General features: G+C 50.5%; 1 protein-coding gene across 3 annotated transcripts in view; it reads right to left on the bottom strand.

Annotated features, from left to right (window-relative positions):
* LOC144732109 (glutamate receptor ionotropic, delta-1-like) overlaps nucleotides 1-25,893 on the bottom strand; it is a 262,706-nt gene that overhangs the window by 37,346 nt on the left and 199,467 nt on the right. For all 3 annotated transcript variants that reach the window (XM_078613383.1, XM_078613384.1, XM_078613386.1), the window contains one exon: nucleotides 1,140-1,313. In XM_078613383.1, the coding sequence (XP_078469509.1) occupies nucleotides 1,140-1,313 (174 nt within the window). The remainder of the gene's footprint in view (nucleotides 1-1,139; nucleotides 1,314-25,893) is intronic.

The raw sequence follows: 25,893 nt of genomic DNA, 5'->3' as shown, positions 1-25,893 counted from the left end.
CATTTGAGGTTGAGTCAACCTAGGGGAGGCCCAGGACCGGTTCAGATAATCGTCACTGGTGTTTGCCGTGAGCGGGAAGCAAACCCGGGTCGCCAGGTTCGTAGCGCAGCGCGCTAACCGCTACACCACCGTTCCCCAACCACACAGACACACCACAGACACAGCACAGACACACCACAGACACAGCACAGACACACCACAGACACACCACAGACACAGCACAGACACACCACAGACACACCACAGACTACATGACTTGACAACGCAGACACAGAGACAAGCACATTCACAAATAATTCAAGTGGGATGTTGAGAGATGGGCAAAGTGCTATAAATTTTACTTCGCGTGGCACGGGATTTGATGCAGTCCTTACAGTAAATAATAGAAATAATTGGCATCACCCTATTTATATATATCTTGAAAGAGTGTTTCAATGAAAAATAACCTTCGGTTGGATTGAAATGGGGGGGGGGGAAACACACTTTACATAATGGATTTCGAGAACATTTGCAAATGGGATTGTATTTGAAGATGCGGGGAGACTGAAACAATGCGGCAAAGAAAACACAAACGTGGGCTGTGCGTTTGCAAGGAGATGCAGACGAGGGTGCATGCTGATGTGCTTGGAAATCAGCCATCTCTGCACTTCCATAGCGCAAAGAAAGATTGCACCTTCATGCGTGCGTGCGTGGGTGTGTACGTGTTGACAAAGATCCCCTCTATAGCCTCAACAGACTTTCTCGGGCAAGTGCTGTTCGACTTGACAATTCAAGTTCTAGACAAGCAGAGTGCACTCCAGATGATTGGAGTTGACCCATCCATTGACACCAGTTATTTAATGGTGCCTGTTCTATCTGTGTGCGGGAGCGGCGGTGCAGCGGTTAGCGCACTGCGCTACGAACCCGGCGACCCCAGGTTTAGCCAGTGTTCATACTAACTTGAATGTGTCTCTGTTGTGTTGGTGGCAGACACGTGCTTTACCTGGGGGGACATGTGGCTGACCTGGGAGGTAACACGTGACTCACCTGGGGGGGAGGGTGGGTAACTCGTGGCCCACCTGGGGGGGTGGGTAACACGTGGTTCACCTGGGGGGGGTAACACGTGGCTTACCTGGTGTGGTGGGTAACACGTGGCTCACCTCAGGGGTCATGTAGGCGGGGTCCTGGGGGTCGCAGAGCGCCGGCGAGACGTGGTGCCCGTCGCGCTCGCACCTGTGCGCCGGGTCGCGCGGTGCGGGGAACACCTGGCGCAGCACGGTGAGGCGGCCGACGGAGACGCGCGCCAGCTCCTGCACCTCCACCAGGCTCACCTCCTGTGTGGACCGTCACGTGCACTCCGGTTATCCCTGTGGCAGCAGCGGCTTTTGGCTGGCGATCGAACAAAGACGGAGGTCGCCGCATCGCGCACTTTCAGATGCGCTTCCGCGGCCGTCTGGAACGCTCTTCCTTCTGATATTAGTAAGCCACCGGAGCTGCGCACCTTTAAATCGTGTAGATTGAAAAACTCATTTCTTTAGAACTGCTTTTTGTGTTTAGATTATCGTCCTTCCCCTGCACCTCAGATTTAGCACGGTTGGTTACGTATGGTGCGAAAGAAGTTCAATGTACACACATACATAACGCAGGTAAGATGAATCATACTGACTGTTAATTAAAGTAAGTGCGCCTCGGTGGGACGTATCATGGCTAGAAGGGACGATGGCCATTGGTCATGAACAGTGACGGAGTTGTAGCCGAGGGACGGCACCCGATAGTGCGTCCACCTAGGAGATGGAGCGACGAAATCGACTCGCCTACAGATGCTAAGCAGAACTATGAGATGACTTAGGGAAGCCTGCATCCAGCAGTGGATTGATCATGGCCGATTATGTCGATGTCACAAATAGTAACATAGCCATAATTAATGCACCCAGACCAGGAATTAAATTAAAGGATATCGATACGGTGGATATCATTTCACAAGCAGAAAATAATTAAAACACAATGTGTACTACTCGTTCAATAACCACAAATTAAAGATTTGGCTTTTCCAATTAAACAGCAACATTACGCAAAGCGGAAAGATCGCAGAGCACAATTACATTTCCCTCCGCAAAGTGTGGACGTTTAATAGACATCTTAGTCGACTAAACATTTCTCCTCCCTTTGCCTCTATTTCGTCTCTGCACTTGCGCGCGCTCGCTCGTAAACGACAGGACGGTGGTGGTGGTGGTGGTGGCGGACATCGACGACGCGCCAGCAACACGTGGTCATCCGACCGAGCGAGCCGCGTCAAAATGGACCCCCCTCGATAAAAATGATCGCAACTCCCGGCCAACAGTCGTGTAATTGTCACCGGGACGATGTCCGGGCCGACGACGACGCGGCGGATTGCGGCGGCGTCGTCGTCGTTGTGCCGCGGGCACCGGCGAGGCCGGGGGGCCGTCGCCCGCCAGCGGTGACGCGGGGCGGCCAAGGGGATGGCAGTGCGGATTATCACTGGTCAACACACTTTTTCTGGCATAAGGTATTCCAACGGTTTTAATGTCATTTTGGGGTGCTGATTCCAAATCTGGCATCAGTTTTTGTCTATTACATCAGGTTTTTTTTTAGATATCAAATATTGCATTTTCAATAAAAACTGCGGAAGAAAAATATTAAATAAATGTGGATATCTACATAAAATGATACTATAAACACACTATCCTAAAAATACAGCACCATATTTTAACACTAAAGCAGTCACTGACTGGCAACAACTTGTGATCATAAGTGACAGAGTTAATTTCGGGCAAAATTAATGAAAATGGGGTATGCCGATAGCATAAAATGAGATGTGATAGAACAAATCTGAGATCAGATTTGGAATCAGCACCCTGAAATGAGTCTAAAACAGCTGCAAAAGTCCAGGCAATAAATTTTTTTTTTTGTTGACCAGTGTTATCGACGGGCTTATTTGAGCGCCTCATCGACCCCCACTGTTAGGAGCAATGATTTCTATCCCCCCCCTCCTCCTGCCTTCTAAACCAACGGGGGGTGAAGGGATTGGGGTACAATGCACAAACGCGAGGGGCTCCCGGTCGCAACATGTTTGCCCGTCATGACCCCCTCCTACCTCGCTCCCAAAGATCTTCGCAAACTTGCGCAACGCGGGCATGGGCGTTGAGGGATTTGCGCCGTGAAAAAAAATAATAATAATAAAATAATTACCGTTGGCCGAAAACACGCCAAAGGCAGAAATTAGTTTTTGATTGATTTCGAGTTGCTGGGCTTTCCGATTATTTTGCGCGCCATCTGGCCAATCGTGCGATACTGTGATTGAGGGGCCCTCCGAGTGCCGCTTGCTACTTGGCCTGGCCATGCCTGTGTGCCTGGGTGCGTGCCCTGTGTGCGTGGGATGCACGTTTGCATGCACTTCCCGATGTACTTCTCTTTTATAACTCGAAGGCCAGCCGAGCGTAGATTGGACGCGGATTTCAAGACGGAAGAGCGCCCGATTGTGGGCTCACCTGGTGCTTGGAATTGGAACTTTGCGAGTGCTTTTATGAACTGGACATCGGATCAGTGAACATTCTAGCAAATACCACCACGGCTGGGTTTCCAATTCCCATTCCCTTATCAGTATTTTCCATTTATTCGCGCAAAAAGATCAATGGAACTCATACAAATGTATACGTCCTTCCAACAACAAACTTGGTCTTCTTGCAAAAACAGTAAAATACCAAATATATCCGTTTTTTTCTTCTTTCAAACTGTTGAACGTAGACCAAGGTTCATTTCGTCTACTGACCCGAGTCTGGTTCCTGGCGTCGGTTGGCATCAGTGGTTGGAGATGTCTGAACAGTAGCTGGCCCTTGCCCCACTCACTGACTGGAATGGACCAGCGTGGTGAAGTATGGGCAAAGATTAAACATCCCAATAACCTACGCAAGCGTGGGAGGCCTTCATCTGGCAGAGGATTGTAAATGGGCTGCAAATTATGAATTAATTTTGATCAGGACGCTACTACTACTACAAAAAAAACACAATACCCAAATCACAGTACACCTAAATCAATAGTGGCCTTTACAGAAAAACATTATTTTTTAACCAAATATACGTCTCTTGAGTCATTTGAGTTTTGTTCCAAACAAGCTGAATTAATTTAAAATGATTCTTAATGGGAACCCAGTGCATCTTTGTTCTCTCATCTCCAGGTCCACATTTGGTATCATTTTGGCTTGAAGGACAATTCTAACAAGGCCAATTAAGTAGAATAAACTTTCTCTCCGTTCATCTTGACATTTACAAGAATAATAATATTGTTTTCCTTCATCCACTTACAGGCTTCGCAGATGAAAGTTTTTGTTCAGTTTGTTTAAACTCTGGATAACTTATGACCTGTTTACGTCTCATCTTCATAGTGTAATAAACGACTGGACCACGATGTCTGGCTCAGTGTCCTTTATTATTCGGTTCGTGCTGTACACCCACACGGCTGTCTTTACTCTGTAGCTTCTCCACGGTGCTGACTCCAATGTCGGCCCGATCCACAACAGCAGCTCCGCTGCTGTTCTCTCACACAGCCCCCCTTGGCTGTACTCTCTGCTGCTCTTCTCCCTCCGCAGCTCTCACAGCTTCTTGCTCTCTCTCTCTCTCTCTCCGCAGCTCCTCCTGGCAGCCACACCGCTGCCTCTAACAAGCAGCCCCCTCTCTCTCTCTCTCCGCAGCTCCTCCTGGCAGCCACACCGCTGCCTCTAACACGCAGCCCTCCTGGCTGTCTCCTCCCCAGCTGCACACCACTCCGCAGCTTCCTCTTATCTTCGGGGTTGGCTCCCGATCGCCGTCGGCGCCCCCCCCCTCTCCACACTTGCCCGCGTGGCCTCACTCTTTTCCGCTCACACCCCGACTGACTTCTCCTTCCGGTTTACGCGCTTAAAGCCCCGAACCTTACCCCCACGTCACATGACTCCACCCCCCGTGACGTCACCTCCGGAAGGTCGCTTACGCCCGCATTACACCACCCTCCCCCGTAGAAAAATCCCAGCCGACCTCGGCTGACCAATAGCAAATCGTAATGCGGCGAACCGAGCTTCCCCCCCTAAGGGACACTAAGCATATAATGTAACAACAAGAACAACAACAACGCAATGAACATCAACGATCGTACAAAAGCATGCAATAAATACAACTGTAAGAAAAAAATAACAAGACAGCAACAATCAACGAAACGTAAGCGATTTGGAACGTGTGCGGGTCGCCGGCCCGTCCCGGACGGTCGGCGGCCCACTCGCAGAACGGGAACGCGATGAAAGTCGAGGAATGACAGGGGGTAATCCCCCTGTCGCAGCTGGAAGTCCACCGACGTCCCGTGTCCCTAAAGAGTTAGTCTTGGGCTTGTCCTGTGACCGTGCCCGCAGCTGGGTCGGAAGGGCTGCAGGGCTCGAAGGTCCCGCAGACCTGGCAGGCGTCCTCCGAGCAGGGCCCCTCGTCCCCCGCAATGTCACGGCCGGCCTGTCTGGAACAGGTACGACAGGCGCTCCAGCGAGATCAATGGACGCAGGCAGGGGAGAGTCAGCAGCAACAGACCCCGGCAAGGCAACATTGGGGGATGACGCATCATGTAAGGGAGCAACATATGGTTTCAAGCGCGACGTATGCACAACCCAGCGACGAGACCCAATCTGGACGCGTGCTGTCTGTGGGTTGGGAACCGCAATGAGGCGTACGGGACCATGCCAGGGTTTGTGCAATTTCGGCGAGGTCCCCGGACGTACCTGTGGACAATGAAGCCAGGCTAGGTCCCCAACCTTCCAAGGGCACTCCCCCTCAGACCGTCGCGCATATCGCTCGTTCCGGGCCTGGGCTTTGGCCGTAGCCACGCGGGCATTCTCCCGCGCCTCCGTGACTCGGCGAACCGTGTCCTGAATGTATTCAGGAAGTGGTTTACGAGGTCCCTTCACCCCAGTTCCCAATTGCACATCCACCGGCGGCACGTTTTCCCGACCATACATAAGGTAAAACGGCGAATATCCTGTAGCCGCATGAGGCGTCATCCTGTACGCCGAAAGCACCCCGGGGATGTGCAGATCCCAATCTGATTGTTGTTCACTCACGGTATGGCAAAGCATGGCAGACAACGTCCTGTTCAGCCGTTCAACCATACCATCCGTCTGCGGATGGTATGGGGATGTCCGTACTTTCTTAGTCCCAAGGCCCGCGCACACTTCCGCCAATAATTTAGAAGAGAAATTCCTGCCCTGGTCCGTGAGGAGTCTCTCAGGCGCCCCCTTATCCATAATATACCCAAACAAAAAGGCGTCGGTAATGGCCGCGGCCGACTGATCGGGCAACGGCCAGGCCATCGGCCAACGGGAGAGGTACTCAACCCCTACCAGCAAATATTTATTACCCCTCGCCGATGGTGGAAAAGGTCCCAATATGTCCAGCGCCACCAATTCATTGACTCGAGACACCTGAATCGACTGGAGAGGCGGCACGTAAGGATGTTTCGGCGGCTTACGTTGTGCACACGCAGGGCACGCGCGCACGTGCCCTACGACATCTGTCGCCATGCCGTGCCAAAAATAATGACGTTGCAACGTCAACAAGGTCTTCTGCACCCCTAAATGTAAGAGAGTGTCACAATGGAGGGTTCTAATCAACTCGAACCGCAAGGACGTTGGTACCACCAGGCGCCAACGTTCCTGGAACCCCTCCCGCCACATAAGCAGACCATCTCGGAGAGCGGTTTGCGGCCCCACAGCCGTACTCGGACTCCCATTGTCCTTAGCAGACCGCTTCCGCAAGGACACCAATGACTCATCCATCATCTGTTCCCGGATCCAGACAGACCGCGGCAGATTCAAAACCCCGTCAGCCGGTCCCGGTTCCATCGGAGTGTCCGACTTCTCGACGGCCAACGTGAGCGGCTGAGGGGGGTTTGGAATCGGCGAACACCTATGCGTCCCCGACTCACATTTACAAGGGGCGCGCCGCGGTAATCTGGAAAGTGCGTCAGCGTTCGCATGGCGCACTCCCTTCCGATGTTGAATTTGGAAGGAAAATTCCTGTAGCGTGTCCAACCAACGTGCCAACTGTCCGGATGGCTGGTCAATTTTAAGGGCATATTGCAAGGCCGCATGATCCGTACGCACAATAAAAGAACGACCGTAGAGGTATGGTCGAAATTGCCGTAGGAAAAAAACAACCGCCAATAGTTCTCTGCGAGTGACACAGTAGCGGGTTTCCGCAGGAGACAAGACTCGGCTACCATACGCCACGACACGCTCTACACCCCCTTTAGACTGTGATAACACCGCCCCAATACCTGTGTCACTCGCGTCCGTATCAAGAATGAATGGGTGATCGAAATCGGGATAATCCAATGTTGGGGCCGTGGCCAATAGATCACGCAGACTCCGAAAGGCCGCCTCCTCCGGCTGTCCCCAAACAAACTTCCGTCCTTTACCCGTAAGGAGATGCAAAGGCCTCGCAATCGTCGCAAAACCCGGCACGAATCTTCGGTAATACGAGGCAAATCCCAAAAACCGCCGAACATCCCCCACGGTGGCCGGAGTCGGCCAATCCCGGACGCACGCCGTCTTTTCCGGATCCGTGGACACTCCCTCAGCGCTCACGATGTGCCCCAAATAGCGGACGGACCGTTGCAGTAGGTGACATTTCTTTGGTTTGAATTTCAATTTGGCAGAACGCATCCTCGTGAACACTGTCTCCAGCCGCGTCAAATGTTCATCGAATGTGCGGCTGAAGACAATGATATCGTCCAAATATATAAGACATGTCTCCCACTGCAACCCCGTCAAAACGAGCTCCATCAATCTTTGAAATGTAGCAGGGGCCGCATTCAATCCCATCGGGAGACAGTTGAATTGAAATAACCCCTGCGGCGTACGGAATGCGGTTTTCTCCCGTGAGGACTCGTCAAGGGGAAGCTGCCAAAATCCCGAAGAGAGGTCCAGTGTGGAAAAGAACTTAGCCCCCGACAATGCGTCGAGGGAGTCATCCATACGCGGCAGGGGGTACGCATCTGCCACCGATATCTTATTCAATTTGCGGAAATCAACACAAAATCGCAATTTGCCATCCTTCTTCTTAACCAAGACGACTGGAGCGCCCCATGGGCTGTTAGATGGCGATATAATGTCCGCAGCCAACATGTCTTCCACTGCCCCCCGTACGTGTTCTCGCTCCGCAGGACTCATCCGATGCGAATTTAATCGAATAGGGGCAGCATCGCCCGTCTCAATGTGATGGTAAAGCAAGGAAGTGCGGCCCAAATCCAAATCATCGGAGCTGAACACGTCGGAATATGTCAACAACAATTTACGCAGCGCACCACGTTGCTCCATGGACAGGGAAGAATTTTCGTCACATAATTGAGCAACCCAACGATCATCCGAACTCCTTGGCTCGGAAACCCCAGCAACAACTCCCCGGCTATGTGGACAATCATGGGTCGCAAACGCCGTAGTGGCATGTGCCACAACCGTACCGGCCGGGACACGGACGTTTTCTCCCCCCGCATTAAGCACCTGTAAAAACGGTAATTGATCCGGCCGGACGATGGTCTGTGCCCCCACTAACGCCAACCCGGTTGTTATCGTGGCGGACGGTGACAACAAGACCCCTACTGCTCCTAGCCGATCAGGCAGGGGCTTCCGATACCGCAAGGGTATAAGCATCTGTGTACCAGGTGGGATGTCCACAGATGCGACGGACAGCGCCTGCACTTGTACGGCCGAAGCAGGTCGCCCCCAGGGCGACGGCAGAAACGAGATTTGACGGCCCCCCGGCAGTTCAATACAATTCTCATTGATTTTGATCAAAATGGGCATCTTAGCCAAAAAATCGGTGCCTAACAAACAAGGAACCGCCAAAGATCTCGATATCAACACAACACCCGAGGCCGACACATCCCCAATAGATATCTTAGCATCCACCTGACCCACGATACCCATGCTACCCCCGTTCGCAGCGACGCACGACCCATAAACCGGACGCACAGCCCGCGACGGAATGCCCAACAGATGGAAAATGACATCCGATATAATAGTCGCAGACGCGCCCGAGTCGACCAAAATGCGCACGTCCACACCTTGTATGGACCCCGGTACAGTGGACGAACCCGTAGCGGCCGCGACAACTCTCCGTGCCAATTTGCGCCACTGCGTAACTGAATGACAAGGCCCCGTCGATGGCCTTTCTTTAACAACAACAATAGGATCGCGCAACACAGGTGGTGGGTGAGGTGGAAAGCCTTGCCGAGTGTCTGGTGCGTGCCGACATGCCTGTTTCGGAGGATCTTTAGCCGACTTGACCGGTGCCGAGGCCTCCTGCTGCGGCGGAGCCGGGAAGCGGGCCCAGCAGTCTCTGGCGTAGTGGCCCCTACGCCCGCAGCGGAAACATTCGGCCTCGTTGCGCCGAAGCGCAGGCCTCGCCTCCTGACGGCCCCGTTCTGGTAGCACCGCGCGCGGTCTCGGCCCGCCGCGTCCCGTCCATGGAGCGGAGGCGGCCGTCAGTTGTTGAGGGCCCCGGTCATCCGGAACATAGACGGCCTGCGCAGGGTTCCACCCCAGCGCCTCCTCTTCTTTGACGGGCTCCCCCGTCCACGCCGTCACTTGTTTCCAGCGACGGAGGTTGAATTGCGCATCGAGACACTTAGCAGCCATCCGGGAAGTTAGCTTCTCATGCCCACACACAGGCATGGGGATCCCTAGATCCCGAGACAGCTCCAACATTTTCCCTAATATGAGAGGCTCCAGCAGGTCCTGTGGCGTCTCAGGATAAGCTGCCATGGCCAGCTCCAGCACCGCACCCCTGAACGCCACGGGCGACTCCTCTGGTGCTCGTTGTCGTTGAGCGAATCGCCGATGCGCATCATCTGGTGGCTCATAAGCATCGGCCATTTCTTGAAAAACACCACATAAAGTTGCCTTCTTATCGGTCGCTATGGAACGGAAGAATCGGACAGATTCGTCGTCCAGGAGAGTCGGCAACACCTCCAAAGCCTCCGCATCGGTCCATCTTGCTGTGCGTACCGCCGCCAAGAAGCGGCAGGCGAACGCGCTCCAGTCCCCACCGACGGAAAATTCTTTAACTGTTGTAAGGTGGCGACTCCGACTCCTCTTCCCGCCGTCTTCCAATGGTGGTGGTTGTGATGGCAAATTCAAAATGGCGTCGGCCCGCGGCGTGGCCAAGATGGCGGTTTGGCGCCACGGAGCGCGCAAAATGGCGGCCTCTTGCCGCGTGGGCAATGGCGGCGGCAGGACAGGCAACGTGGCGGCCCGCGGAGCACCACTTGCATCATCCATCGTCCCTGGCGCGACGAGATGGCATAGATGCGCCAGGACGTCCTTAAGTGCCTCCAGTTGTACCGCCATCGCTTGCCATCGTTGATCCGCGTCTGATGATGTCGACGGACCCGCCACCGCGCCAACATCCTCCACTCCCGTTCCCGTGGTCTCCTCAGCCGGGCTCTCCTCCACCACCCCAACAGGATCCGCGGTTGGAGGGAGTTCGTCGTCGTCGGACGAAGAAGCCGATGCAGGCGCCGGATTAACTTTCTTCCTCACTTGTTTCGACATGCCGTTGCACTTCCGACACCAGTGTAATAAACGACTGGACCACGATGTCTGGCTCAGTGTCCTTTATTATTCGGTTCGTGCTGTACACCCACACGGCTGTCTTTACTCTGTAGCTTCTCCACGGTGCTGACTCCAATGTCGGCCCGATCCACAACAGCAGCTCCGCTGCTGTTCTCTCACACAGCCCCCCTTGGCTGTACTCTCTGCTGCTCTTCTCCCTCCGCAGCTCTCACAGCTTCTTGCTCTCTCTCTCTCTCTCTCCGCAGCTCCTCCTGGCAGCCACACCGCTGCCTCTAACAAGCAGCCCCCTCTCTCTCTCTCTCCGCAGCTCCTCCTGGCAGCCACACCGCTGCCTCTAACACGCAGCCCTCCTGGCTGTCTCCTCCCCAGCTGCACACCACTCCGCAGCTTCCTCTTATCTTCGGGGTTGGCTCCCGATCGCCGTCGGCGCCCCCCCCCTCTCCACACTTGCCCGCGTGGCCTCACTCTTTTCCGCTCACACCCCGACTGACTTCTCCTTCCGGTTTACGCGCTTAAAGCCCCGAACCTTACCCCCACGTCACATGACTCCACCCCCCGTGACGTCACCTCCGGAAGGTCGCTTACGCCCGCATTACAATAGTTAGAAGGGTTGAAACAAATAGCAGTGGGTTGCCAGACGCTGTTTCGCAAGAGCACGGAATTCATACGGTGTCAGAATGTTAATCAGTAACAGAACATACTGTGCACACGTTCATAATGCACCGTTGACGTGTAATTGTTATGTCGAGGGTCAGACGTAGGATTTATTATTTATATTACTACTCATCGGGAAAGCTGTGGTGCAGTGGTGAGCACACTATGCTATGAAGCCGGCGACTCGATTCAAGACCACAGCCAACATCAGCGACAGATGATGTCCGAGCCGGGCCTCTCCTCTGCAAATGCACACTGGGACCAGTGTGGTGAAGTATGGTCAAACAACGTCCATTACCGACTCCCTGTGTGAGCGGCCTTCATCCAGGAATTGATTATCGGTTCCGTTGATGGCGAGATGTTAACTACCTCGCCTGATATACAGGAGGTCGTGGGTTCGATCCCGATCCTGACGCCTGCTGCTGTATATTTGGAGTTTGCGTGTCTCTCTCTCCCCGTGGTCGCGTTGATTTTTCTCCGACTCCTCCAGTTTCCCCCCCACATTTAGAATCAGCGTCACGCGTTCAGAGTATTTGGCTGCGTATAAATCCACACGCGATGACAGGCCACTTTGTTGAGCTACCATTTGTGGCCTGGTCACTTCTGACCTCACCTGGTAAAAGAAAATAAAATAGTTTAGTTTTATCTTCTTGGTTCTTTCGGTAAAGTCACGTAGAATGGAAATAATAAAATAATAAAAATAAAACATAATAAAATAATTCTCACGACGTTTCGGCCACAACGCAAGCAGCCATCCTCGTTGTGGCCGAAACGTCGTGAGAATAATTGTATTTTTATTATTTTATTATTTCCATTCTACGTGACTTTACCGACAGAACCAAGAAGATGAATCCCTGCAGTCACGAAAGCTTTAAATAGAAGTTTAGTTTTAGTTTGACCCTCCAGGCGAGGGTTGGCCACGAGCGATGGGCTCTCACAGGCCACAGGGCCCTCCGTCTTTGGCAGTCCTCGCGAGTCGTACCACGTCACTGAGCCCTGTCCATGCAACTCTGCGTCATCAATTTATTGACGTTGATAAATCGGGGATGGCTGCCGTGACGGTGTGACGGTTAGCACACTCGTCTTGCATTCCAGAGATCAGCGGCGCGGTAAAGATGTATGGCCATCATGGAAGAGTGGGCAAAACAATGCCCTTCAAGTGGGGCTCTTTAGAGCTCCCTCTGGTTAGTGGAGGCCCTTTTCCCATCAATGGCATGGGCAAGCAATTGCAGGGCTGCACCTTCACCTTTCATTACGAATGCTCAACAATGCCGCGGAATATTGTTTTCCCGAACAAGGGACAAGTGGAGTCATCCACTAGTCTAAAGGCCGCTCGCAAGTTTTCAACAGCAACGCTCTCCCCGCTGCTAATTAGATAGGTATAAGTTCCTGTGTGAAGAGATAGAGAACGCTGCATTCTAGGCACATTCTCACACATTGAACATTATAAACGCCTCTGCAGCAGCTTGCAAAAACAACAACAACGCTTTGTAGTTGTTCCACATGTCTCGGGATTTTAACCCTTCTTCAGGAACCTCTTCAGTTCCTGAGGAAGCCCCCAATGCTTGGGGCGAAACGTCGGACATCGTGCCATACAGCAGCAGAGACGGTCGTGGAAAGCAAGGCGGGAGAGCAAGGCCTCTTGTGCACATTTCGTGGAGAAATTAAGTTACCTGAGCAAACAGGCAAAACACCACTGGGATGGGAGAAAAAAAGAAAAATGAAAAATAAACCAAGACGCACAGGTATAAACAAAACGTACGGTGCATCTGGTCGGAAAACTCCGTGTAGCTGACAACAGTTAGTTCTGCGAGCACTTTCAAATAACCTAGGGCTGGCATTGTGACGGGCCCCGGGGAACAATAAAAGCGGAGATCCATTTGTCTTCAAACCGAACAGGCGGTGGGAATGGACACGGCGGTAACGGTGTTGGCACAGTCACTTTCGGAGGTGGAGCGCTTCAGAGGGCAGCAATACAAGAGGCGGCGAGTGATTTTTCTCCTGAAGGATTGATCTCTGTAAGACACGACTTGAAACAGGCTCCCCCCCCCACTCCATGATTTTACTGTCCCGGTCAGCGGAAGCAACTGTCTGGTAAGCAACTAGCACAAGCCGATCCCTGCAAGAACAACAAACAATAAGCAAGCGACTACCATCCTTTGCCCGGAGAGAGTGGGGGGGTCGGAGGTCAAAAAGTTTTTGACGGGTAGAGTAAGACAAAAAAAATGCACGTGGGCGTACACTCGCCGTGTTCCGGTACTGGTGCCAGTAAGTTCAAGAACGGGAGGCAGTAAGATCAAACTGCTGTCGTGCTCTGCTATTTTAACAAATGTTAAAGGGATTAATAATCATCTTCGTAATAGGCTCGGTTGTTATAATGAATGCGAAGTGGGTGGGGTTGGTGAGGCAGTCATTATCGCGCCGTGCTATGAACTCGGAGACCTGAGTTCGATTCCCGGCCCGGGCGAACATCAGTTGGTGAGTGATATATAAAATAATCCTGTATCCCCCCCCACTTCAGATACCCTCACTGACAACTCTCATGGCCGACACGCATGTGGAGGCATCCTTTATCCAGCAGTGGATTTACAAATCGGCTGCTAAGTTTTAATACAAGAAAAACATTAGCTTTGTTTTTTTCGGTGAAGTCATGTAGGTGAAAACAAAATAAAATAAATTAAATCACGACGTTTCGGAAGCAACACAAGCATCCGTTCATCAGGTGTGACTGCTCCAGAAAAATTGTGTTTTATATAGAGACACGTGTTTATATAGGGTACTACCCTATAGGGTACTACCCTATATAAACACGTGTCTCTAAATAGCTCTCTTCATACGCTACAGTAATTTTGCTAGAGCAGTCACACCTGATGACGGATGCTTGTGTTGCTTCCGAAACGTCGTGCTTTAATTTAGTTGTTTTATTTTATTTTGTTTTCACCTACGTGACTTTACCGAAAAAAACAAAGAGTATGGATCCTTGCAGTCACGAAAACTTCAAATCTAGAACACAAACATTTCCATTGTCTCGCCTGCAAACAATTGCACGAGCGTGCACACACAGGTCGGTTATATTGTTTGACAGATATGAAACAGATCCTGCGTGAGATCTGGAGTTAGGGGGCATCGATGCACTCACGGAATGGAACACTGTCCGAGAGATGGAGCAAAAAAATCAGTTCGGATTCAGGTGCCAGGTGAATAGTTCCAGCGCAGAATCGTGAGAGGTGTCGGCGGCTCGGGTGGGAGGTCTTCATCCAGCAGTGGACTGACCATGGCTGATGACGATGCTAACGACGTGAATTGTCGGGAGTGTGATCTGAGAGAGACGCCTTCATCTGTTCACTGCACCTCGTTGTTTAGGGGCGTCAATGCGGAGAGATGGAGATGGACGCGGGGCTTGGACCTGTCCCACTGGAACCTCTTATCAGTGGACGAGGCGTTATCTTCCAAGCGCACAGCGCTATCTGGGTGTCCGAGCGGAAATCGGCAGAAGAAAAAAAAAACTGCAGACAAACACGCACGCGGCGGCTTAATCACCTTCTGCCGCTCGTATAATTAAAGCAACGACACTTTTAGAAAAAAAAAAGTGCTTTTTTCTTTAATTCGTATGTTTACTCTTAAACGTGTTTATTAACGGCCATCTGTATCCGCCGCCGAGCATCTCCATGGTGCAATTAGTGTCTGGGAGTGACTCGTGGGTTCAAGCGTAAAATAATGACAAAAATAACATGGATAGTTTTTTTTTGTTTAACCAAATTCTTACAATATCTAATTCCCTTTTGGCTTCGGTGCAAACATTTGTTGTGTTGGCGTGTCAACATTACGTTAACAGATTCGTGGGAGGCACGGTGGGTGCAGGGCAAATAATGAAATAAAAACATTGTAACCTGTCAGAAGAGTCCCGGGAGGAGATGGCATTCGATGTCGTCATGTGAGATGTCGCGCTCCTCAACTCAAATCGGCCACCACCGAATAATCCACCACCAAATAGTCCACCACCAAATAACCCTTCACCAAATAATTCACCACCAAATAATCCACCACCAAATAATCCGTCACCAAATAGTCCACCACCAAATAATTCACCACCAAATAATCCAACACCAAATAGTCCACCACCAAATAACCCTTCACCAAATAATTCACCACCAAATAATCCACCACCAAATAATCCGTCACCAAATAATTCACCACCAAATAATCCAACACCAAATAATCCACCACCAAATAGTCCACCACCAAATAATTCACCACCAAATAATCCGCCACCAAATAATCCGCCACCAAATAATCCGTCACCAAATAATCCGTCACCAAATAATCCACCACCAAATAATCCACCACCAAATGATCTGTCACCAAATAATCCACCACCAAATAATTCACCACCAAATAATCCGTCACCAAATAGTCCACCACCAAATAATCCGTCACCAAATAATTCACCACCAAATAATCCACCACCAAATAATCCACCACCAAATAATCCACCACCAAATAGTCCACCACCAAATAATCCACCACCAAATGATCCGTCACCAAATAATCCACCACTAAATAATCCACCACTAAATAATCCGTCACCAAATAATCCACCACCAAATAATCCGCCACCAAATAATCCGTCACCAAATAGCCCACCACCAAATAATTCACCACCAAATAGTCCACCACCAAATAATCCACCACCAAATAATCCACGACCAAATAATCCACGACCAAATCGTCCGCCACCAAGTAATCTGCCGCTAAATAATCTGCCACCATTTTACACGGGAACGAACCGGACACCAGCACGTCCTATGGAAGGGGTGAATCTTCTTTGAAATTCCCACACTTTACCTCACCACGAGACCCCCGCTGATGAACCAACAGCGAGGCACCCCTGTTGCACAGCTGGTTGCACGGAGGTGGTGGTGGTGGTGGGGAGGGGTTGAAGAAACTAGCTGCATTGTATTTCGATTTAAAGCTTTCGTGACTGCAGGGATTCATCTTCTTGGTTCTTTTGGTAAAGTCACGTAGAAGGGAAATAATAAAATAATAAAAATAAAACATAATAAAATAATTCTCACGACGTTTCGGCCACATCGCAAGCAGCCGGAGGTGGTGGTGAAGAACAGGTCTGTCGGGAAGACAGCGTCTGAATTCAGACGCTGTCTTCCCGACAGACCTGTTCTTCACCTGAGGACGGCTGCTTGCATTGTGGCCGAAACGTCGTGAGAATTATTCTATGATGTTTTATTTTATTATTTTATTATTTCCCTTCTACGTGACTTTACCGAAAGAACCAAGAAGGTAGCTGCATTGTTTCAACCGTCTGCGCCAGGAGATAAGAGTCGAACCGGCGACCTCTGGGTTTGCGGGTTCAGTGTCCTCAACCATTGCAGGATCCCAAGGAATAAATAAGATTTAAAATTTCATGCCACAAGTAATTTCAAAGCGGGACATTTGGAATGGCTTGAATGCGTACTCTGGAAAGAACCAAGGCAGTAAGGTCATTGCCACACGGTATTTATTTACTGGGCACAAGTTATTTAATATTTTATTTGCTTTCCAAAATCATTTATCATTCTGACCTAGGGTCTAAAAATATTGTAGTTGGAGAAATAATAAGCTTCTTCTTTATTCCCCCCCCCCATCGCAAGGATACGGCACTGAATGCAAATTGAGATGCCTGATATATATTAACTGATATATATTAACTGGCCTCTGAAGAGTGAATTACGAGCGCATGCGCCGACAAGAAGTGTGCGCATTTGCTGCAGAGATGTGTGCACTTTGCGCGTACATTTTTTATAATTTATTTAAAAGCCCCCCCCCACACCAGCGCCTAACACATGATGCACGCTCCAAAATAAGCCGCGCGTTAGCGGATGCGTGAACTAATTGATTGACAGTGAAATCCCAACAATTATTTAAAAAAATAGGTGAGCAGACATTACGCCCGTTTCCCACTTCTGTCCCTTCACACACACACACAAAAATAAAAGCACATTTTTACACATCCCAAACTGGTCCAGCGTGTGTTTGCGCTGAGCAAACGCTGCTGATATGATGCACTCCCAGAAGCCTGCGCGGCTGATTGGATGTGTAATAGATGCTCTTGTAATTTGTTTGTGTGGAGGGACAGATATGGGAAGGGGCATTGCCTGCTTATTTACTTTTCTCACGTAAATTATTAAATAACGACGACTTGTTTTGGTGCCAATTATTTCAGATTTTGCTGGATGGATGCAAATAATATAATCAAGGCTCGGGTAACTTTTCCAAACTGTCCGGACAAAACTAATGGCCAGCAGCAAGTCTTCAGCGAAACACGGGAGAAGACACGACAGCAAGGGGACTGTTTGTGAAACAACACCGCACTCACTTATTTATGAGTTTGCTCATCCGTTGGTTTTTGTTGGCTTATCTTTTCGGGAAAAAGTTTCAGACTCTCAAAAGTGCAACGCGCGCTGCCCGGCTGCCCACCCACCCACCCCCCGGCCCCCTCCCCACCCCACCCCACCCCACCCCCCAATTTCTTAAAAATAAAATTGGGAAGGCCAATAAAAAATAAACCCTGACAATCTGCGACCCACGTTTCTGAGCCGGCAGCGCCTTACACACGGCGTTGTTTACTTCTTATTCTTCCCAGCGTCCTATTTGCTCAGCGATCACCCCATTGCCCAGCACGTCTCCTGTTATCATCTCAAATACCCGTGGTGCTCTGGCGCGTCGAAATGTCCTGCACGGGCGGTGCGGTATAAATAATAAACGCTGATGGTGATGAAGGGGGACAGGCAGAGACGAGGGGACATGGGAGAGGACACGAGGAGCCACGGGGAGGCGCAGGAAGACACGGGAGGACATGGCAGACACAGGGAGGACGCGTCGAAAATATCCACCCAGATAGGGACACAGGGAAGGACACACGGAGACACACGGGGTGACAGGGACACGTGAAGGCGCGCGTGGTATTGGTCTGCAATCACTTTGGTACCGAATTATTCTCTTTTGACTTATTGGGTGCAATTGTGAACAAGAGCAATATCAGACATGAGCACATCTGATTGCCAGAATTATTGGTTCACTGCCGCTCAGAAGACTCACTCCTACAAGGCGTGCGGTGAAGTTAGGAGATGTTCCATGTGCTCGGGAAATTTGAAGGCCTGGAGACCAGAATCGGTGATTTCACCGACAATGTGTTCATCAGGGGAGGCAGTTCCGCATCCGGACTGCAGAGTGAAGTGGAACTTCTGTCCAGGGAGCAATGTTCTAGCAACTGGGGGGGGGGGGGGGGGGGGGCAGGGGGGTGGGAGTTGGCAGGGGTTGTGCTTAATCAGGTGCCACGGCGTCTTTCATATGGGGGTGGAAGCATGGCCTGAAGGTCTGTGGGGCAGTGGTTGGCGTGCATTTTGTATGCGACTGCGACAGCAGCAACTTGTCGACGGTTATTATCATTATTATCATTATCACGTCAAGCGCTCCTTTGTTCTGACGCCTCGAGATGTACCGCGTGGGAGGCACGGCGTAGATAATGACAAGAATAAACGATGACGGTGGGCGCGCTCCAGACACGAGGCCGGGGCGATCCCTCGTCCCAACAGCGCCGGACGACGTGACGGCTCCCAAGCTCCTTTGCTCCCGCCGCGTCAACCCGGCAGCCCCCCCATTGTGATTGCGCTGAACGCCCACCAACGGTGCATCACGGGGACACCGAAATCCTCGGCGGTGGCCCATTAGCCTGGGACCACGGTCGGTTCCCCGACAACGCCGCGCGTTTTCACGGCGCGGATTGGATACGACGCGATGGATGTGCGAGGGAACACGCGTTTTGTAGAGCGCGGATGGGAATTGGATGTAACGCGATCGAGTGAAAGGAACTACGCCGCGCGAGTTGGAATAAGCGGTCGTACGGGATACTGCTGGATGCTTCTAGACGCTACCCACGCGCCTCGGTTTTTGTTCAGCCTGTGTACGCATCTCACCATGTTAGCGCGGAGTGTACTTTACCCTACGCTATATATTACTTATTAAATGGCGAGGTGTTCTTCAGGAATGCAACTACTATTTCCATATGATTTTCTGCATTTTTTTTATGTATCGCGGTTTGTTGTGCAAGGCCCCAAAGGCCTACAGGGTAAGCGGCTAGCAACCACCAACGCTATTATTCAAGTTGTCAAACATACGAGTCGATGTGTGTTTTCTCTGGATCGAGCGAGGTTATACGAACTGGGGGTGGGGGGGGGGAGATTGTGTGCAATCGGTAGGAAGGAAGTATAAATCAATTACTGGCAAAGAAGTAAAACTGAGGGCTCGTTATTTCTAACAAACCCCAAAGATATCTATTGACGCACAGTGGAGAGAAGAAAGCACGCACGCGCGCACTTGATTATAGAAAAGTGTGGAATGAAAAATTCTGAAAAACATCAGCTGCTTCCCAAACATTGGTTGTCTTTGACTTCACTTTTGTATTATTGCAGCCAAGTCGGCCTTTGATAAGAGCACAATCATCTCTTTATTTGCGGTACATGTTTTATTGGGGGAATTTGGGTTTGGTCACTTTCACGTGAAGGTTTTAACCAGTGTCCGTTGATTTTCACTTTTACTGCACAGCAGTCACAAATAACAAACAAAAATCAATAACACTGCCTAAAAAGAAAAATATAGATATAATCTAGCAGCAATCAGGAGGATTGATGATACGTTCCTCATTTTGGTCACTTACTCACTGGCAATCAGTTGCCTCCTCAAACCTCTTCTATCGCCACTGCCGTGAGGGTGACTCTTCCAAGCAACTTCACTCCATAATTCCTCCGCCCATGTTAGCACGGCCGACTACGTACGTTGCGAAAGAAGTTCAACATAACGAATGTACACGTTGACGACTCGCTCTACCTGTTCCGTCTCGCGCACACCGAGCCAATCGTCGGTAAAGTAATCACTTAAGCCATTCGAGCTGGCCCAAAATGATGCTTGTACGTTCAACTTCTTTCGCATGGCACGCAGCCAACCGCAGCTTTGTGTGGCGACCCCTCGACGTAAAAATTAATGTAAAAAATGACAAGCGTCACGGTGCCGTCAGCAAAGGGAGGGGGGGGGATTACGGAGGAGAGAGTGAACAAAAAAATGAAACAATTTTAGCAAAAAAAAAAATCAAACAATTTTAGAAAAATGTTTTACCGCGGCAAAGAGTCTGGAAACTAAGAGGCCACGTCGCACCAGCTCACGTGAGGGAGCTGTGGAATGGACTCGTGCGATGGTTGTGTGAGAGGAAAATCAACACAAGCCACACTTCCCTGCATTTGTATTCGCCAGTCATCGCCAGTGTTCTCTCTATATCGCTTGGTGTGGGGTACGTGTCAGAAACAATAATGGCTCATTTCCTCTGGAAAGACACAGAGCCGTGCTGCATTTGTTTTTTTATTTTTAAAGATGTTTTCAGCCAATTAATTGATGAGTGCTCATTACCCACGTGGGAAGAAACCGGAGCGCTCAGAACCTCCCCCCCCCACCACCACCACGTGTGCGAGGGGACAACCCTGTACGAGTTGGAAACAGCTGGGAAATTCGTCCACTTGCGGCTCTGCCCTCTCCTGTGCGAGCCAGGGTACGGAAACCTCCTGGACGCCCATGGGAAGGAGAGCTTCCGCAACATCTGCGTGGTGATCCAGCGACCCACGCTTGCCTCCGCGGCGCTGGATTAAAGACCCACGCGCATAGTCCCACCGTAGCCTGAAACAAGGCAGCCATGTGGAGAGAGGCCGGAGGAGTTTCTCCCACTGCTCGTTTGGTTCCCGCATTGACATACTCTTAGGTTTTTTCGGTAAAGTCACGTAGGTAAAAAATAATATAAAAATTGATAAAGGTAATAATATAAATAAAATAAAAGAATTCTAGAATTGAAGCTTTCGTGATTGCAAGGATTCAAACTCTTAGGTTTTTTCGGTAAAGTCACGTCTGATCGATCCAGTGACCTCCGATCCACAATTGATGTTAATTCATCCAAAATGTGTATACATGCACAACGTATATGAACATTGTCGAGTGCTAAAAAGAAACGCACGGCGGTAACTATCGCGCCGTTGAATATGCTCCAACAACATAAAACATCGAGGGCCTGGGGGAGGGGGGGGGAATCAATTATCTCCACTGGCATTTCCTCCACCTGTGTCTCACTGCTATGTGACGGCTTAAGGCGTGAGGATCCCAGAAAGGAGATTTAAAAAAACGACGGGTTCGCCGCTCACGCTCGCGTGGAGGAACGCACGCGCCAAAGTTTGCCGCCGCTCCCACCCACATCGATCCGCGCCGGCACCGGAGCGATAAACAAAACTAAAAAACAAAACTAAAAAACCACGTGGGGGGAAGGGAAACCGTGGCTCCGACGGGGCAATGGAAACTCGTTAAATAAATATACGGCGGCGGCCGTTGGATTAATAAAGCCGTTGCGCTTGTACGGCCATCGATCGTCGCGGTGCGTCGGAGCAACGGCGCGCGCTGGGGATGACCGCGCGCGCCTTTTGTTCCCCCTTCTTTTTTAAATTAATGAAACGCCTTTTGCGGTCAGGGCCGAGAGATCGTATCTCAACCATGCCCCCCCACCCCACCACCTCGCCCCGGTTAAGTAAAGCAAAAATAATCGATCGGCTTACCTCTAACTGCATCAACTAATATTGTAGAGATTAATATGGACATTGATTCTTATGCTCATGAGACACCGCGTAGACTCGCGCATGTGAGAATTTGCCGTCGTACGTAATGGGCCCCGCGTCAATCCTGCGGCCGCTAGAGGCGTTACATTCCGTGCGAAACGCCAATTACCTCTGTGCGCCACCAACGGCGCGATGCAGTCGGTTTAACATTGCTCGAGTGACGAAAACAAAAACCAACCCATCTAAATCTCTACCCACTCGTGGTTTCGCAGCGTTTAGAATTCCCCCCACGAGTGACTCGGGAATGGATTTCTGTTGGGGCGGCGTGCAGCAGGTAAACGTACGCGGTGGACGTGACCGTGGCTGTGAACGCGCCGCATCAGATCGCAAGTCCGTAGGTCCCGTGGCCTCTCTGGGATTGTGGAGGAATTCAAGAAGAAAAAAATCCACATTGGATTTTAAATCGAGCACAATTTGGCTTTGAACAGAAAATTGCGAGGACAATCTCGTGTCCAAGTGCAGCTTAAAGGCATATTCAACAAAAATTACGTTTCCCATTTTTATCATCTTTGTTTCGGAAGTTGGCCCAACTGACGCGAGTGGCAATCTGTACTCGGAATGGGTCTAACTGATGGCATTTAGGGACATTTTTATAGCGCATCTACACTCGAGCATCACCACAAGCTTCGGCCACATGACACTGTCTCTGAAATGTGCCGCTGGACGAATAAATGTGCATAGAATTATTATGATTAAATAATATTTTTCATTGTTATTTTTCTATCCATGTGGCTTTAGCCGAAAGACCCAAAGAATATGAATTCCTGCAGTCATGAAAGCTTTAAGTCAAGACTTATAAGTATTGTTATTATTCATCTGGAGTTATTACGAGACTCGCTAATGCCTTGCGGTCTTTCAAGATCACCTCCCCCCCCACTCCACCACCTAATGGCTTCTACTACATTGTCCAAACTTCCTGCGACTAATAATTTTCGCAATTGTTGTGTCACTATCATCATCGGCCATGGTCAAAGTACGTATGCTGTGCTTTTGCTGCACCATGCGTAGCTATTTGGGAGGTGCAGCGGACGAGAGCCTCCCTAACTTGCTACAATCTCCCATGATCCTGTGACGTAATAATCCACATCGCACCTTCCCGCGGAGGTGGTTTCATCGCTCCATCCCTTCCGGTTGGCGACCCCTCGGACGCCTGCCGTTCATTGGCCGACACTCCGTCGCCGTTCTTGACCACCGGCCGTCGTTCCTTCTCGCAGCGAGTCCGCACCAAGCGCCCGCTTAACCTTTCCGAACGATGTCGTCGAAATTTGCGTACGCTGCTCTCTCATCCGCGGGTTGCTCTCTCTGCCCTCTCAAGGTAACTTCCACGCGTCTCACCACGCTTCTTTGTCCGCGGCCTTCAGCTCTGGGTCTTTTGTGTTTGTTTGTCAACGTCCGCGTTTCAGAACCATCAGCCGATTTTTTTAAAAACTCTTCTTCCCCTTTTCGTTGTTATCAGGTTAAACCTTCCAAAAAGCACTCCCTCAGAATACAACGTTCCCTTGCCGGCGTTAAAGTAGAGTCCGCTGTTAGATGTGTTGTTGTCGTTGATGAAGCAGCGGTGGTGAGACAGCAAGAGTAAACAGCCAGGCATCTGTCACCGATTTGGGTCGAGTAAAAAAAATGTGGACGATGCTCACGGAGGCTGCCTGAACCAAACAAAAAAAACTAAATAAAAATTGCAAAATGTTGTTTTTACCACGATATCCGACGGAGAGCGATACACAGTTTTTTTTAATTAATCTACAAAGTGTAGGGAACAAAATGGACGAGGGAGATTTCTGGGTAACAGAATTACAAGGACATAGGTTGGCTCCATTGCGTGTCTCTGTAACATTCTGCGTGAGGCGATTCAGAAGGTGTAAAGGTCCGAGCGAGGCTCGTGTGACGATCCCGCATCACTCAGCAAAAGTCGTAGCGACTCCCTGGCCCTACGGACAACGTCGGCATCATCAGCCATGGTCGATCTACTGCTGGATGAAGGTCCACCCCCAAGCCACCAACCATCTGCCACAATCCTGCTTATGTAATAAAACGACTATATGCGAAGATAAAAGAACAGGTTAATAACAAACACACAAGTTATATAACAGGGAAGACGTCATTGTGGTCGTGATCAAGCTATTAAGTTGCTTCTTCGTGGAACTTGTACACAGGAAAAACGTGTGAACTAAGATCGAGAGTAGGGCTTCAACAAAAAGAATACCATACGAACATAAATATGTAGATACACAATAGAATAATGTACGTGAAATTATATTCTCACTTACGAAGAACGCTCGTCAAACAAACGCAACTTCGCAATCGATCTTCAGCAAACGATAACCCAGAGAGTGCCCGTGCATCTCTGTCAGAGGTCGCAAACGGGTTTTGATTCCTTACCCGTACCCATACCCGGCCGCAGGGTCGCAAACGGGTACGGGTAGGGTACGGGTATCGGGTACCTGATTGTGACCTCTGGGATGAAGCCATGTTGCAGGCGCGGGTGGGTTGATTCCAGGAACTTGAATTGTGAGAAGAGACAAGACGTTGGGAAATGAGTGACAAACGGTTACTCACCAGTGACTCACGGCCTACTCGTACCCGTACCCGGCCGCACCAGGGTCGCAAACAGGTACCCGTACCCGTACCGGGTAGCCGGGTATCGGGTAGGGTACGGGTATCGGGTACCCGGTTGCGACCTCTGATCTCTGTCGGTGTTCTTCATTGCAAGGTCCGCGGCCCACTGGCACGGCCCCTGGTGGCCTTTAGTGCAGTCCCTGACTCGCGGTCTCCCCGACAATTCACAAATGGTGAAAACACACCCCCCCCCATCATCATCGTGCTGATGTCAACTCCCCAACGGTGTCAAATAGTGTGTCTGCCCCCACACTGATGATGTCTTACTCTTAGGTTTTTTCGGTAAAGTCACGTAGGTCAAAATAAAAATAAAGAATAAAAATAAATAATAAAATGCTATAAATTATAATTGAAATAAAATAATAAATCACGACGTTTCGGGCGCAACACAAGCGTCCGTCATCAGGTGGGACAACCACAGCACGATGATGTCTTATCGGCCAAAGTGCCCCCCCCCCACTCCCCCCTCCTCTGAAAAATTAGTGACGAACGCTGATCTATGGCAGGCGTCGGTAGGCCACATGCTGTCCGCCATCACGGGGGTTCCTTGTCCAATCCGCGGGACGCAACAGTGGCGCGGCACGTTTCTGCCATCACGAATGCCACCTGCCGACGGTCACGTGTCGTGCCGTGTGCCAGCCAGCGGGGGGTGCGGGAGTGGGATGGGAGCTGGCTGGCATCCGTTGCGGCCGCAACGCTGCAACGGATTCCGTGCGACGCTGAGACAGGGGGAGCGCTCGCAGCTCCGCGTCTCACGCCACCGCTTCGTCGCCCACAAACGGCACTCAGGCGAGAGTAGAGCTGACAGCCAATCGCTACGACACGGGCGCGCGCACACGCACGCACAGATTCCTCCCTACAGCCTTGTAGACCGCCAGGTAAGTGCTGCGGTGCATATACAGGCTGCCCATGCCTCAAGGGGCCGTGAGCGATGTTTGAACATACTACACCATGCTGGTCAGTGTGGGCTGGTGGGGGGTGGGAGTGTAGGTTTTTGCTGCACTACCCTCTACGACCGTGGACATCTGTGAAAAAGAGCTTTCTAGCTCATCGGATTCCTCCGGAATAAGTACATATTCTGATCCTGACTAGCCACAACACTTACTGCTCCTGTCTTTTATCAGAAGCAGAATATTTACTAACACCGGAGGAATCCAATGCGCTATAAAGCTATTTTAATGCACGATGGTCACCCATACAATATTCTTAGGTTTTTTCGGTAAAGTCACGTAGGTAAAAAATTAAAATTAATAAAGTAAAATAAAAAATACAATAAAAAATCACGACGTTTCGGAGGCAACACAAGCTTCCGTCTTCAGGTGGAACCGTCACAGCAC

This window comes from Lampetra planeri, chromosome 41 (genome assembly GCF_965212315.1).
Source record: "Lampetra planeri chromosome 41, kcLamPlan1.2.h2, whole genome shotgun sequence".
Classification (NCBI taxonomy): domain Eukaryota; kingdom Metazoa; phylum Chordata; class Hyperoartia; order Petromyzontiformes; family Petromyzontidae; genus Lampetra; species Lampetra planeri.
Note: the sequence above shows the minus strand (reverse complement) of the source record. Positions and strands in the feature narration are given on the sequence as shown.